The 15,633-nt window shown below is 51.1% G+C and overlaps 1 protein-coding gene across 1 annotated transcript in view; it reads right to left on the bottom strand.

The window, feature by feature from the left end:
• Positions 1–652: 652 nt before the first annotated feature.
• BOD1L1 (biorientation of chromosomes in cell division 1 like 1) overlaps positions 653–15,633 on the bottom strand; it is a 56,740-nt gene continuing 41,759 nt past the window's right edge. Inside the window, exons 17-26 of the mRNA XM_056107308.1 lie at positions 15,059–15,138; positions 11,993–12,077; positions 11,551–11,624; positions 8,917–8,992; positions 8,798–8,832; positions 7,676–7,721; positions 6,223–6,272; positions 6,046–6,127; positions 5,528–5,681; positions 653–1,318 (exon numbers count right to left, since the gene is read on the bottom strand). Of these exons, the coding sequence (XP_055963283.1) occupies positions 1,201–1,318; positions 5,528–5,681; positions 6,046–6,127; positions 6,223–6,272; positions 7,676–7,721; positions 8,798–8,832; positions 8,917–8,992; positions 11,551–11,624; positions 11,993–12,077; positions 15,059–15,138 (800 nt within the window). The 3' untranslated portion in view covers positions 653–1,200. The remainder of the gene's footprint in view (positions 1,319–5,527; positions 5,682–6,045; positions 6,128–6,222; positions 6,273–7,675; positions 7,722–8,797; positions 8,833–8,916; positions 8,993–11,550; positions 11,625–11,992; positions 12,078–15,058; positions 15,139–15,633) is intronic.

The following is a 15,633-nucleotide window of genomic DNA, read 5'->3' as shown; positions in this document are numbered from 1 at the left end:
ATGAGAAAAAAAATAACCACTCAAAATTTGGGAAACATTTTATAATTTATATATAAAATTTCAGTAAGAAACCATGTAAAATGACAGAAATATCCACCTTACATTAAGAGCCAAAAAAAAAATCCAAAAAAACCCCCAAAAAACCAACCCCCCAACAAAAACAAATTCACACATATTGAATGTTAATTTTCATTATAAAACAATAATGTGAACAAAACATTTGAAAATAATCTCAATTATTTGGCAACTCATCACATCATTGCTAGAGACGAATTTGATCTTGAGAAAAGTTTAATCTTATGAAAAAACTTAACTTGGACAGTCTGCTCACATGGGAGTTAAAACATATTTAAAAAAGAATCTGGCACGAGGCAAGCTCCTCTGCTGAAATAACTGTGTATAAAACAATATATCCCGGAGCCCCACAGACAGCAGTGCCTGTCTCCTACGTGCTGCTCTTCACGGAAGGACAAAATGGGAAGAAGCCGGGGAGGGGCGCAGGGTTGGGGGCTGGGGGCAATGAACAGAGAGGGGTTTCTGCTCAGGTGCTGTGCTGCAACATGGCCAGAGCCAGAACCAGGCCGCACGGACAGCGGGGCTGGTGGGGAGAGTCAGAGATGCGAATAAACTCTAAGGGCAAGCGGCAGGCTTACAACTGGGGAGCCACCCAGGAGCAGCAGGGCACGGAGCCGCTTTATTCAGCTAGACTACTGCACTGGCATACATGCGAGAAGGTTCTGTGTGTCCTGCGGGGTCACACTGGGAGGGTCGTGGTCAGGGGCAGGCTGAGTCCTACAACAGTCCTATGAATATGACTGCGGCGCATTTAAAACCTTTTTATTTAAAAAAGAAAAATAAAATAAACAGATATATAGTAAAGATCACAGATATGTTTTCTCTGTAAAATAAATAGTGTCCATTGATTAGCATAGTACATGGAGTAAAATACAGCCTATTTTTACAGGTTTCTATACTGTACACAGGATTCCGCCGGGAGGTGGCGGCTGGGGGCTGAGGAGTTCACATCAGACGTGTCACGTGGGGAGCCCCGACCCTGAATGTTAAACTGGCAACTCCTCTGTTGAGCCAGAGACACGGCAGGCTTACTCTCCTCCGCCTGAACGCGTGTCTCTACCCTGGAGACCAGGGCTTGGGAGGCAGAGAGCACACGCCTGGGCCCCCGGCTCTCTGTGCTCGGGGTTACCGCTTGGCCTTCTTCGCGGGGGCCTCCTCCACTCTCTGCTGGCCACGGGTGCGAGCCCCGGGAGGGCTGGCCTCTCGCCGGCGCTTGGTGGATGGGGAGAGCTGTGCCTTGGATCTGTAGTGAAACATCAGGTGGTGGGGAGAGTTAGAAGGCGCGACTGCCGGCAGCCAGGGGCGTGGGGACACCAGAAGACTGGGCATAGCCAGCCTGACCGTGCTCTGCAGAAAGCCAAGAGGCTGTTGTTGTTGTTATTATTATTAGGGTTCATTTTTAGTGGATCAAAGGCTGGGACACCTTGGAATCAAACGTCTATTAGTTTTCCCTCATTTCCCCCAGCATTGCCTCCCCTGCTCCTGTGGGGTGTTATTCACGGTGTCCAGCCCGCCTCGGCAGAGCCACGGCACACCTACACACCACAGCCCCGCAGGCGCAGTGGCACCTCTATGAGCACTGGGAGAGCAGAGGTGCAGCATACGCACTCTGGGGCTGCAATCCTCTCTTCCTGCATGGTGTGTCCCTCCCCAGGGGCACGGAGGCCGCATTCTGCTCCTAGCTCTGTCCACCGGAGAGGACCTGAGTCAAAGCAGCTCTCCTCTTGGGGTCCTCGTTCCTCCTCCACTTCAGCAGGACCCCCACCCGTACAACCCGCAGGAACACAGCAGGGGGCAGGGGCGTGTCCCAGCAGGGCTAGAAAAGGGGTTTCAGATGGGCACCAGGACCACGCTGTCCGGAATGGCCTCATCAATCCCTGGCCACTTCTACTCGACATATGTGAGTTGCTGACACCGCGAGCACAAACCTTAGACACTCCTCCTGGCCCGGATATTCTCAGGGGAAAAAGAAGTCATCCAGAACATGACGCATGACAACACACACCAGTGTCCTCTGACCCCTCCCGGAATGGCGCTCCTTCCCATCCTTCCCATTCCCAGCTGCATGCTGGGAGCCACAGTGCAGAAGGCGGCTCAGCCTTGGGCTTTCACACTCCAGGGTTTCTCTTGTTTGTGGGCTGCACTCAGCCGTGTGCAGGGGGCCCTATACAGTGCCAGGCATCGGGCCAGAGCAGTGGCACACAAGGCAAGCAAGCACCCCTGCAGTGTCTCACCAGACCCCCACACGCGCACGCACACACACACACACGAATACACACATACACCCCCCCCCCCCCCCCACAGCATGCATACACATACACACACCACGACACATACACAAAGCATGCATGGACACACACAGCACCTATACACATACGCAGCATACATACAGCAAACACCCCATGCCCCCTACACACCACGATACACACACACACTCACACGCACACAAACACACAGTAAGATATACTGATGGAACCCAAGAAAAACACCACAGCTGCAACTAGGAAGGCTGACTCAGCCAGGGGTAGGAGTGCCTGTAGGAGTGCCTGTATCACTCACACACACACACACACACACACACACACACGCACGCGCGCGCGTCACCGCTGGAGGGCTCACCGCTCAGAGCAGCTTTTAGCTGGCTCATTTCCTGTCTCTGTGTGAAGGGCCCAGCCCCACACCATGTGAGCAGGCTGCTGAGGTTGGCAGAGGGCACCTTGGGGAAGCGAAAGGGGACGGCCTGGAGGGAATGGGCCTGACCGGTACAAGGCCCTGACGGCGAGGAGGAGGCAGGTCCAGGCAGCCGAGCAGGGGCTGCCTCTGCCCGGAAGTGCAGCAGGACGGGAGCCGAGGGAGGGCTGAGGTGGTAGGAGAAGTGACTGAAGGAGGAGGAGGAGAAGGATGGCAGGTGGCTGGCCAGGCACCTCCGGGAAGAACTAGCACGCACACGGGCGAGGAGCAGCCTCGGCAGGGAGGGGCCGTGGCGGATGGTGAAACTGCCAAGCAGCCGTGCCTCGGAGGCGTCACCTCCTTGGCCCTGGCGCCCGATCCCCGACACCCTGGCTGCTCACGGGCTACAGCAATGCTGAGTCCGTGCTACGCGGGCAGAACCCAGGACCTGAAGCTGACCACGGGGGCCAAAGCTGTCCTGGGGATGGGCGGTGGCACGGGAGGCGCCCATGAGGTCAGCACCCGCGCGAACAGGCTTCCACTTGGAAGGCCACGTGGGAAGAAAGCACCACTGAGCCGGAGCCAGTCCTGGCTAGAAGAGCACTGGCGGGGCAAGCGGGGGCCGGGCGGGACTTACCTTCCTAATGGGGGAGATTTACTAACTTTCTCGGTGGTGGATAACTTCTCTTTTGCTAATTTTTGGCGATTTCTAGGAGAGACTGTGCCTGGGCTGCCAAGTTTGGAGGCTGCACGCGCAGGTGGCTGGCTATGATGCTTTCTGAAACAGATTTAGAAACACGGGGCAATGGTAGCACGGGACATGCGGCCCCAGGGGCTTGGGGGATGATGAGGCGGCGCCTCGGGGCAAGGCCAAGATGGGGTGCCTGGAGCAGGATGATGGGCAGATGTCTGCACTGCCACCAGCAAGCAGGAGGCCAACCAAAAGGATGCGTCTGACTCTGCGTTATTCTCTTTCCTGGTTTGACGAGACTTAAGAGATAGGTGAGTCCTTGACAGATGGAGAATAAAGAGGCGCCAACACACAGTCCTGACAGAGCTCCCAAGGGCGAGAGCAGAGGAAGGGCCAAGACCTGTGAAGCCCCCAGGCCCCAGGCGAGAGGCGGAGGCCCTGACACTGGGCGCCAGGAGCCACGACACGTGTCGGCCAAAAGGCCAAGAAATAGGGTCTGTGAGCTGGTGAGCGGGAGAGATGGGGGGAAGCAGGAGACCAGGGCAGGCTGCAGCACTGGCACAGCAGAAGACGGATCCTCTTCACGAGTGCAGAACACCCTCCTGGTCCAGAGGAAGATACATGCAGAAGAACCATGAGGAAAAGAGAGCGAGGAAATCCAGAAGCTGCATGCGGATGGTTAAGAGGAAGGTGGAGAGAAGGTCCCAAGGGTGGAAACTAAAACCAGGAGGAGAAAGAAGCTTCAGAGGACACCGGGGGGGGGGGGGGGGGGTGGGGGGGGGGGGCGGGTGCTGAGAAGGAAGGGGTGTCCCCCGTCACGGAGCCGTGTACAAACCAGAGGTCACCGCAGAGCTCACGCAGTGGGGTCAGCCGTGCTCTCACACTGCGAGCCCACCCACCGACCTTGGGTAGCTACAGACTGGCAGGGACCCCAGAGGCCCGGTGCCCACGTCCCAGAGCCAAGGGACCCGAAGAGAAATGAGCCTGTGTGGACAGCCTGAGCCAGATGGAGAGCTCTGCCCGCCCTGGTGTCGTCGTGACAAAGCCCAGATGTGTCTCCGAGGAGGGGACGTGGAAAGGAAGGGGTCCTGGCTGTGCGGGGACATGGAGACGGTGACAGATCCTCTGGGGCCAGGATTGAATCCAGGCTAGCTGTGTGCAAGGCAAAGGCTTTACTCGCTGTTACTGCTCTAGTCCTAAAACCCGATTCTGTGTAAAATCAGATCCCAGCACAAAAGGCTACCAATGCTCAAGTCTGGAGGGGGCAGCTCTACCAACAGTGCATTTCTACGTGGATAGGAGACAGCACGGCAGGTGGCTGATGCCAGGAGTCCTGGTAAATCTCGGTGATGGAAGCATAAGGCCTGGTACCACCACTAACAGTCTGTGAGTCACAGCCAGCGTGCGAATACCCTTGAAAGTATTCACCACCGATCAATGCAGCTGTTCGAAAAGCATGCTGCAGGGAGCAGGGCCAGGGGCAGGACAGGGAAGTGGGACTTTGGGGGGAAAAACAATGTGGCCTGGACACGGGGACCGGTTTGCACAGCTCCTTTGAGACCAATCAAATCCCAGGTACTTTTATAATCACGGTAAGGGGGACCAGAGCTTACTGGTATTCTAAACACTTTTTGGACCTTATAGTTTTGTTTCCAGTGGCTAAGGCTGGGAATACAAGAGGAACAAATTAGGAGTTACTTTAGTAAAAGACAGTGGCAAGCGGACAATTCCTGGAGCTCGAGCTTGGGCACCTGACCGCCTTCCTCCCAGGCAGGGCTGACCGCCTGGGCTGCTGGACGCCCACGTGCCCGTGGCCACAGTGCCCCGCTCCGTCGGAGACAACTATGACCACTCAGGAAGTATCTGCAGAGGAACCCTAAGCTCCACCCAGTGGACACCCAAAACCTGGCCAAGACTCTGCAGGGATCCTCAAAACAGCTGGAGAATGGAAAACGGGATCTCCAAGAAGCGAATGGCCCGCCCTGCAGGCCGCATTCTCTGTTGCAGACAGAGCGACAGGAAGAAGCCTTCGGCAGAGCAGCAGTGACCAGGGCAGGGAGGTCCCCAATGCACGCGGCTGCCCCTGGTTACCTCTGGGCCTCCGATCTGGTGGTGGAGCGGGTGGTGGCTCCTGAGGGCTCCTCGTCCTCCTCCTCCTCCTCATCTTCTTCTGAATCCTGGTCTTTCTTATCCTCCGTGCTCTCAGAAGCTGATTTCTGGCGTTTCCTCTCTGGCTCTGAGGATTCTGTTCAAGCAGAAGGGGCACACCTGGACTGCAGAGTTCCCGAGGGTCCCTCCCGGGGGGTGGCCCGGTAGAGGCGCGCTGGAGGCCGCCGTGCTGCCCCCTTCCCCTCCGGCCCTTGAAACGCAGCACTGTTTAGCTTACTCTCAAACACGCCGGGGAAAGTTTACTTAGGCAGCTCCTGCTAGCCCTCGGGAACAGTCCTCAGGCACTCAGAGGAGCATCTGGGATGTAGCAGCGCTGACACGGGATTAAGAGCCCGTGCACGCGGGTATCTGGAACACTAACGCTTGCTGGACCTCACGGGGCTGTGCCTCTGCCCAGGAATGACCCGTGAACAGGCGTTTCTGAGGCGAAACAAACATACCAGCGTCGTCTGAGAGGGTGGGCGGGCGCTTGGGCTTGCGGCCTCTCCGACGCACGCTTGCGATGGTCTTCTCATCGTCATCCTGGAAGCAACGAGACCAGGGTGGGAAGGGCAGTCAGACAGGCGCCTCCTCAGCTGTCATCTACTGGCCGCACCCGGGCAACAGTGGGCACTTACATTGCTGACACTTCTTTCTTGTAGGCTGGCCGCTTCTTTATTGGACTCATCTTTAAGAAAGGTAAATCTCTGCATGAATATTTTACTTAAGTATAATTAGGTTTCAACAATCTGCTTTTCCCCCCTTTGTTTGTTTTGGGGCCTCACCTGGTGATGTTCAGGGCTTATTTCTCACTCCTGCTGGGGCTCAAGGGACCAGATGTGGGGCCAGGGATAGAATCCAGAGAAGGCAAGTGCCTTCCCCGCAGCACCACATATCATCATCATCATCATCATCATATATATATATGTATATATATATATAAATAGTAGTAGTAGTTTAGCGATAGCACAGTGGTAGGGCGTTTGCCTTGTGCACAGATGGCCCGGCTGAGCCAGGTTCAATTCTTCCGCCCCTCTCAGAGAGCCCGGCAAGCTACCGAGAGTACCTTGCCCACACGGTAAAGTCTGGCAAGCTACCCATGATGTATTCAATATGCCAAACACAGTAACAAGTCTCAAAATGGAGACGTTACTGGGCCCGCTCGAGCAAAATTGATGAATGGGAGGACAGTGACATATATATAAAATGACAATTACACTATTATTTTCTATCAAACTGTGAGATGGAATACTCGGTGGGGATCAGGATAGCAGAATGAAAGTCCAAACCTGTCACTATAATAACCGGTGTAGTTGGGGTAAATGACCCACGCCTGGTTTTCATCTGTTAGATAAGGACTCAAGACAGGGCACCTTGAGGGTGCTGTCAGCACTCATGCTCTCCTCCCAGAGAGGGAGGAGGGTGCTCCCATGCAGAGAGCATGGTCATGGGCACAGAAACGCAGCTTGGCAGATGTCACTGTCCCATTTTAGAGCTACAGAAAATGAGACTCAAGTAACTTGACTTAAATGCTTCGATCAGTCATATCACTAAAAAGTATGGCGATGCAGGACTAAAGAAAACTAGTCATATTTATATGAAAACATGGGTAATTAAAATAATTTCTCCTTTAAATGAGGCAAAAAACAAACCATTCCACATTAAAAAAAGAACTTCTGTATCCTTCTCCAGCCAAGTTCCCACCAACCCCATGTTGGGTCTCTCCCGGACGTGCTCAGGGATCCCCGGGCAGGGTTTGGGGGTCGTGTGTGGTGCTGCAGACCAGACCCGGGCCAGCTGCAAGCAAGGCCGCCAGTGCCTTCCTGCGGGTGAGCTGAGTCGCCTTCCCACACCGCCCGCTGGAGACAGCCAGGGCATCTCAGACACTGCCCCGCTCTGCGTCCTGTCACTCTCCCGCCTCTCGGAAGGTCCCTATACGTCCCAAACCCAGAATGGCTCGGGGGAGGTCAATCAGTGGAGCTTCCTGAGATTACATGGACAACCGTTTCTACTCCGGAGGAAGAGGACACCCCACAAGCTCCCTGCCCTTCCCCTTCCCCTGCCCGCGCAGGCGGGGCTGGACACACATACCTGTCTGCACGGCTTTGGGTTTGCTGCCGGCTGGAGATTGTTCAGCCTAAATTCAAACACACACACAATGGCCAAGTTGGCAGCGGGTCACCCAGCGGGAAGTCGACCAGACATGTACAGGCTTTGGGATTGCTATTTATTATGCATACAGAGAAGCCCTAGGAAGCAACCCCTGGCTGGCTGAGCCCGTCAAGGCTGGACCCTGTGGTCTGAACACACGGCCTGTCCCCAGGAGAACTGGGGTGGCCGCACGTGACAGTCTAGAGGCATTCTGCAGGCTGGCGGGCCGCTCCCTGGAGGGGTCAGAGACACACCCACCTGTGCTACCACAGCAGCCTGCAAGCTGCGTGGCCTTTTCAGTTGTCACGCCTTGTCTGTGGTGCGTCTAATGTGGTGCTGTGCTGCTCTAACCTCAAACCTGGGGCTCCCACATGCAAAACGTGTTCGATTCCTCGGACCATCTCTCTGGTCCCAGAGTTTCCCACTCTATGGGGAGGCGCTGTCCTTCCCCTTCACACTGAGGCGATGAAGTGTGGAGGTCCTCAGGGGCTGGGGCAGAAGTGGGGCAGTGCCTCAGGAGGAAGGGGCTGGGCTGAGGCTGCATCACAGTGGCCATCCACCGGCGGGGCCATGGACACAGACTGTCCTGCCGATGGGATTTCACAGGCCATACTGTTCCAGACCAACACTAATACTACAGAGACCAAGTCTCACTGAGGATTTTCTCTTCAAAACGATTTTTTTTTAAATCCAGAATCCTCAAATGGTGAGACTTACAGGAGGCTCCCGTGAAGTAGTCATTATCTGAAAATATGCTCACCCTGCAAATTTTTATACTTCAATCAAGGATGGCCACAAGAAGAAAAGGGCATGAATATGTTTTAATCTAAGCACTCACAGATGAGGATATCATGGAACTGAAAAACTAATTCTGATTCTGTTTACATGGTCACTGAAATATTTTCAGATGGTTAGTGAATGTTTTATTTAAGTAGAGTTTCAAAATGCTTTTCACATACTTAAAAAAAAAATAAGGTAGATCAAAATACCAGATATTTCAGGGGACCCTGTTCAGGTCAAGAGAAACTACTTGAAGAGTTTACGTCTTTTGCCATTACTTACAGTGACAATGCCAGAATCTGCTTTGCAGTCTTCTTCTGAAAAATGCAAAAATAAATCTCATTCAGAAAGTCAGTTTGCAAATTTCAAACACGGGAACTGCAAACACACCCAATACCTACTTGATTTTAATGCTGCGTCTACAGGGTATTTGCGAGGCCTCCCCCTCTTCCTTTTAATAATTATTGGTTGATCTTCCTAAGAGCAAAGGAAAACGTGCACACGAAGTTAATAAAAGAAATAGCAATACCCCCTACAAATACTGTGTTTTCTCAAAATGAGGTTCAGCATTCCCTCTAAAAAAAGGTCTCAGCTGGCCCACATCCAAAAGAACAAAAGCAACCAGTGTTGGTGTGGATGTGGGGAGAAAAGGAAGAGTCACTGCTGGTGGGAATGCCAACTAGTTCAGCCCTTTTGAAAAACAATCTGAATGATTCTCAAAAAATTAGAAATTGAGCTCTCATTTGACCCAGCAATACCACTTCTGGGAATATATCCTGGAAATGCAAAAATGTATAGTAGGAGTGACATCTGCTTTTGTATGTGCAGCACTGTTTACAATAGCCAGAATCTGGAAAAAAACCTGAGTGCCCGAAAACAGATGACTAAAAGAGAAAGAGAAGGACAGACATAGAAAGACTGCATTCGTCTGGGGAACATAAAGTAACAAAATAGGAGACTAACACCCAAGAATAGCCGAGATAAGTACCAGGAGGTTCACTCCATGGCTTGGAGGCCAGCTGCACATGCTGAGGGAGAAGCTGTCTCAGATAGAGAAGGGACCACTGAGTAAAGGGTGCTAGGAGGATCCGCTCGAGATGGGAGACGCACACTGAACATGATGGCCACTTAATACCTCTACTACAAACCACAGCAGCCAAAAGGAGAGAGAGTAAAAGGGAATGCCCTGCCAGAGGTGGGGTGGCATAGGGGACAGTGTGGGGGTGGTGGGAGGGATACTGGGACGACTGGTGGTGGAAAATGCGCACTGGTGGAGGGATGGAGACTCGACCATTGTATGACTGAAATGCAAGCACGGAAGTTTGTAAGTCTGTAACTGTACCTCATGGTGATTCACTAATAAAAAAAAAAAGAAAAAAAAAAAGGTCTCAGATCTCCGTCATTTAAAAAACAAGCAGTTCAGATGGGCGCTCATAAACGAAATGGAGCTCAGTGTCCAGAGGGCCATGAGGATACAGAAGCACGTGCGTAAGCATTCCCGTTGGCACTGGTCTGAATGCAAACCCAATGTTCTCTATATGAATATATGATACACACTGCACAATAGGCTACATTATATATAATAGATAACACCTAAAGGGGGAAGGCTACAATTCTCACCCAGATGTCTGAGGAAGTGCTAGAAAGATGCGTCACGAAGAGCATCACAGGCCCTTCCCTCTCTGAGTATGAACCAGCCGAATGGCCGGGGCTGGGAGTCAGCCTCCCCGGGCTCCATGACACTGGATCCCGGCCTCCACATGCCCTGTCACTGCTTCCCCCACCCTGGCCTCCTCTAGCACCAGGTGTGGTGGTGCCAACCTGCTCGGGAGTCTGACATGTCCCCGAGGTACAGCACTGGGCTCAGCCTGTCTGGCCGTGACATAAGTAGGATCCGTGGAAATGAATGTTTTGGTGAAATGAAGCGAAGAACATGATTCATCAAGTGACACTGATAGAACACTCCAGAGGCAAATGGGGTCCACAGCACTCACAAGGAACAGCACCGCCACAAAGACCTTCTTCCAGGGCTCTTGAGAAAAACACTCACAGCATCTGATATCCTTTTATTTGCTTTAAAGAAACAGGAACCCTACACCCTACACAACGGAATACCACACAACTGTTAGGACGAATGAGGTCATGAAATTTGCCTATACGTGGATGGACTTGGAGAGTATCATGCTAAGTGAAATGAGTCAGAAGGAGAGGGACAGGTACAGAATGACTGCCTTCGTTTATGGGATATTAAAAACAAACAAACACTGTCCTCCCGCTGTTCATCGATTTGCTCGAGGGGGCCCAGTAACATCTCCATTGTGAGACTTCCTGTTACTGTGTTTGGCATATTGAATACTATCGGTAGCTTGCCGGGCTCTCCGAGAGGGGTGGAGGAATCAAACCTGGCTTGGCTGGGCTGGCTGCGTGCAAGGCAAATGCCCTACCGCTGTGCTATCACTCCAGCCCTAGGCTGGAGTGATGGGATATTAAAAAAAAAAGGAAAACAGTATGAAACTAATATCCAAGGCCAGGGATGGGCCAGGAGGACTGGTCAATGGTTGGAAATTACCACGAGGGTTTGGGGGGTGGAAGGTAGTTAAGATAGAGGAGGAGGGTCCATTACGACAACCTTAGTTGAAAATGATCACACTGGACAAGAACTGAGTGTTGGAAGTAGGTAAAGGGATATACATGATAACCTTTCAGCTTCTGTCTTGCAAACCAGAATGCCTACAATTAGGCATTATGAGAGAGGGGGTGGGGGAAGGGCCGGAAAGGGGGTCAAGGGGAGGGGGACAGACCTGCCATAGAGGCAGGGAGGCACGGAGGGCAGTTTGGGGGAGTGGGAGGGAACCTGGGGACACTGGTGCTGGGAAATGTACACTGGTGGAGGGACGGGTGTTGGAAGAGTGTCTGACTGAAACCCAATCATGAACAGCTTTAGAAGGATCTATCTCACAGTGATTTAATACAATAAAAAATGAAAACAACAACAAAGAAATTGAAACCAACGTATCACAAAAGTCACCCCTTACCTCCTGAGATTTTATGTTATCGTCGTCATTTGGCTCGGTCTTCTCGCCAGCGGCATCACTGCTGCTGTATTCATCTGCAGAAACGGCAGAGCACAGTACAGTGCTGAGGACCTGTGTCTGCCTCACACCGAGACGACTAGACAACTGCCAAGATGACCTGCTCTCTCTCTCTCTCTCTCTCTCTCTCTCTCTCACACACACACACACACACACACGCTCACACTCGGGTCTACTCCACCAAAATTACCAGGGTGGAGTCTGTCCAAGCGAGAAGCCCTTTGGGCGTAACAAGATTCCGGCGGAAAGTGACTGCCCAGTGCCAGTGTAGGGCAGGTAAGCAGGCCGCAGGTCCCCGTGGGGAAGCCTGGTGGGGGACAGAGCCCACGGCTGCACAGAGTCAGTTTCCCACCCAATCATCTCTGTGCGCAGCAGAACTACTCACCCTTTTCTTCCAGGGTTCCTGAAGCAGTGCTGCTTGCTTTGGAACTTATTTTAGATAATTCATCCAGATCTCCAGAATTCTCATCCTATAAAGAAGTTGCACAAGATGAGAAATTTCTGCTGCCACTGATTCTCCCTAAATCTTTCTTTCTACTTCAAAGATTCAAATAATAATCTGTTAGAATAGTTTGTTGGGAGATTTTGAAAAAAGGTGTTTTTTTTTGGCTTTTTGGGTCACACCCAGAGATGCTCCTGGTTCTGCACTCAGGAATCACTCCTAGTGGTGCTTGGGGGACCATATGGGACGCCCGGGATCAAACGGAGGTCAGCCGCATGCAAGGCAAATGCCCTACTCACTGTACTACCTCTCTGGCCCCCCAAAAGTAATTACTTTTGCTGTCACTGAGACGCCGAAAAAGACACAAACTCTGAAGAAGGTAAACATGATATTTAGGTTCTATTACATGCAGCTACAAGTTCATTTTTGTTTTCTCCTGCACCCTGAAAATCATTCTTTTTCCCCCATCTGCACCTGGTTTTTATTTCTGTTTTGGGGACACACCCAGCGCTCAGGGCTCACTTGTAGCTCTGCACTTAGGAATTGCTCTTGGTGGGCTTGGGGGACCATCTGGGATGGCAGAAAGTGAACACAGGAAGCGCACAGCAAGTGCCCTACCCGCTGGACTATTGCTCCACAACTTGGACTTTGTTCCACAGAAGAGACTCCAAAGGGAAAACTGACAGGAATTTATAATTGATTACCATTTTTTTTTAAATTTTTGTTTTGTTTTTTGAGCCTTTTCCCACAGTGCTCTGGTTGGCTGTGTGCAAGGCAAACACCCTCCCCCCTGTACTACTATTCAGGCCTCTTACTGACGTTCACTAAAAAATACAGTATGTTAATGTAAAGAATCAAGTTTGAGGATTATAAAACAGGTACTTTCTTGCTGCTATTACTTCAAGTCTAGAACGGGTTCTAGAGTTTCCCTGCCACTTATCATCAGTCGGTTGCAATCCTGGTTATTTCTCTGGTGAAATCCTCAGTCACTCCTGGGAACAAATAAAGCTATTCGTGGTCAAATCCACGTGGACTGGGGGACCCAGAGGGAAAGGACGTGCATGAAAACATCCTCCTCCACATCTGGACCTGCAGTGGGGCCGAGGGGTTTCAATGGGGCAGTTCCCTGATAAATAGCTGTGACATCTAATTGCATTTTATTCATGCAGTTATCATCACTCTTGGGGTAAAAATAGACTTTAAAGTCAGTTATAGTGGGGAAAAAGTGATCTGCCTGCTTTTATATGCTTAGATACTTTTGGAATAGGTGGAAAAAAATAACTTAGGGTAAAAGCAAATATTAGGATATAGTACTATTTGCTCTGTTCTCTTCCAGTCTCCCGCCCCCCCGCGCCTGGCTGTCCTCGCCGGAGCCCCTTGGAGGGGAGCAGGTTGAGTTCACCTTGTAATAGACTATAATACTGGGGGAGAAATCTGTCATGGGTTGTTGTAAGGAGAGGTTTTGTGCCCCCACGCCTGGCTGTCCTCGCCAGGGCCCCTTGGAGGGGAGCGGGTTGAGTTTCCCTCCCCGCCCCGACCAGGGCTCTGGCAGCCGAAGACCTCCAGAACCAGCCACCACCATGCTGAGACCACTCTCCACACGCATGAAGGTACCGGCAGAGGAACAAAGGCATGCGGGTCCCGGGGCTGAGATCTCCAAGCCTGCTCAGATTGGGGCTGAGCATCCTCCACCCAGATCCTCCAAATTCCAGTAGGCACGGGTCACACCCACCAACTGGCCCCCTAGCGCCGTGTCATCCCCTCAACGGCCAAGACTCAGAGACTATAAAACCCAGCTCCCGGGTTTTATCTTATTAACTCATTCTTACTTTGGACAAAATGGCAGGCTACCGAATGTAACCTGCCCACACGGCAGAGTCTGGCAAACTCCCCGTGGCGTACCCAATATGCCAAATACCAGTAACAATGATGGGTCTCATTCTCCTAACTCTGAAAGAGCCTTGAATATGGCACTTTTTAAAAAATTCTTGGGGCTAGGATGAAGGAGACATTACTGGTGCCTGCTTGAGGCAATCGACGAACAACAGGATGGTCATGATCGTGGTGATCGCACTATTTAGGATTAGAAAATGAGAACTCAATATTCAGAAAGACAAAAACACCCAATTAAGAGATCTCTGCCAGGAAACAGAAATGCTGATGGGTAAGCTACACCCCAATCTAAAGAGGAAAGAAGATCATAAGGAAAAAAATAACAATGTGTGAGGTAAATCCTTACCTACTACTTTAGAGACAAGAAGTAGAGAGAAGGAAGAATATTAAAAATATAAAGTAATCTCTATTATTAATTTTCAATGTCTTCACACAAGTGTATCAGTAAAACAACGTAGTACTTTGCAAGAATCTTAAAAAGATTTCTGGATCAAAATCCAATTGGATCACACCCAATACACTGACGAAGTGGCTAGAGAGATAGGACAGTGGGGAAGGCACCTGCATTTGGGTTTGATGCCCAGCATCACACAGGGTGAGTGACCCCTGAGCGCAGAGCCAGGACTGAGCCCTGAGCACCACTGGGTGTGGCCCCCAAACAAAAATATGACTGAACAAAAACCAAGCTATACATTTAAACTTTGCGATTATTAATAGAATCATTTAGTTTAAAATTATAAAATAGAAAATCTGTTTTGGGGGGAATCTAAAAAGTACTTCTTACAATAAAGGGATGATTATTAGTTACATAAAGAGTGATACAAGAGGGGCTAGAGCGATAGCACAGTGGGTAGGGCGTTTGCCTTGCACGCAGTGAACATGGCCGACCCAAGTTCGATTCCCAGCATCCCATATGGTCCCCCGAGCACGGCCAGGAGCAATTCCTGAGTGCATGAGCCAGGAGTAACCCCTGGGCATCGCCAGGTGTGACCCAAAAAGCAAAAAAAACAAATAAATAAATAAATAAAGAATGATACAAGAATGAAAAAGAATAGTAAGATGCATTCATAGTCTGACAATCAGGTTTCCCCCAAAGTCAGTGTGTCAATAAAGTACCCTTGTATCTTGTGGGTCCATCTCGGAACACTGTTTCTGTACTGTTTCTCTTCCGGAAGCCAGGATATCTGGAGCATCATCTGCAAATTAGTTTGGACACAATTACAATGGAATAAAAGCGCAATAAAAAAATGAAAGGCATGGTTCTATTTTAAGACAATTTGAGTCTCTTTTTCCGTAGGCTTGTGATACCATGAAGACAAAAGTGACTCTAAATGTCTTTGCAATATGGCATTAGAGCACTGAACCCTGGCCTGGGCTCCGGCAGAGCAAAAACCAACAAGAAGCCCCAACAGATGCCCCCACGGTTGCTCCAGTGGAAGCAGCAAAGCAGCAGGGGCTCCTGGAGCACTCTCAGCTCCAGGAATAAGGCCACGCCCGAGGGGAGTGGAGACTCAAGAGATTACAAGATGAAAATCAAGGCCCGGGTCAGGTTTCTCTGGAGACGGTCACTCTCTCCGGTCCTTTATTTCCGTCACCGTGACTGTGCATGAGCTCAGGGATGGTTCCTATTCATGAAGTCAATAATCACCACAAACAGTCCTCTGTGCCCAAGCTCATGCGGAAGTGCTCGG

Source organism: Sorex fumeus, unplaced genomic scaffold, assembly GCF_029834395.1.
Source record: "Sorex fumeus unplaced genomic scaffold, SorFum_2.1 ptg000157l, whole genome shotgun sequence".
Taxonomy (NCBI): Eukaryota; Metazoa; Chordata; class Mammalia; order Eulipotyphla; family Soricidae; genus Sorex; species Sorex fumeus.
Note: the sequence above shows the minus strand (reverse complement) of the source record. Positions and strands in the feature narration are given on the sequence as shown.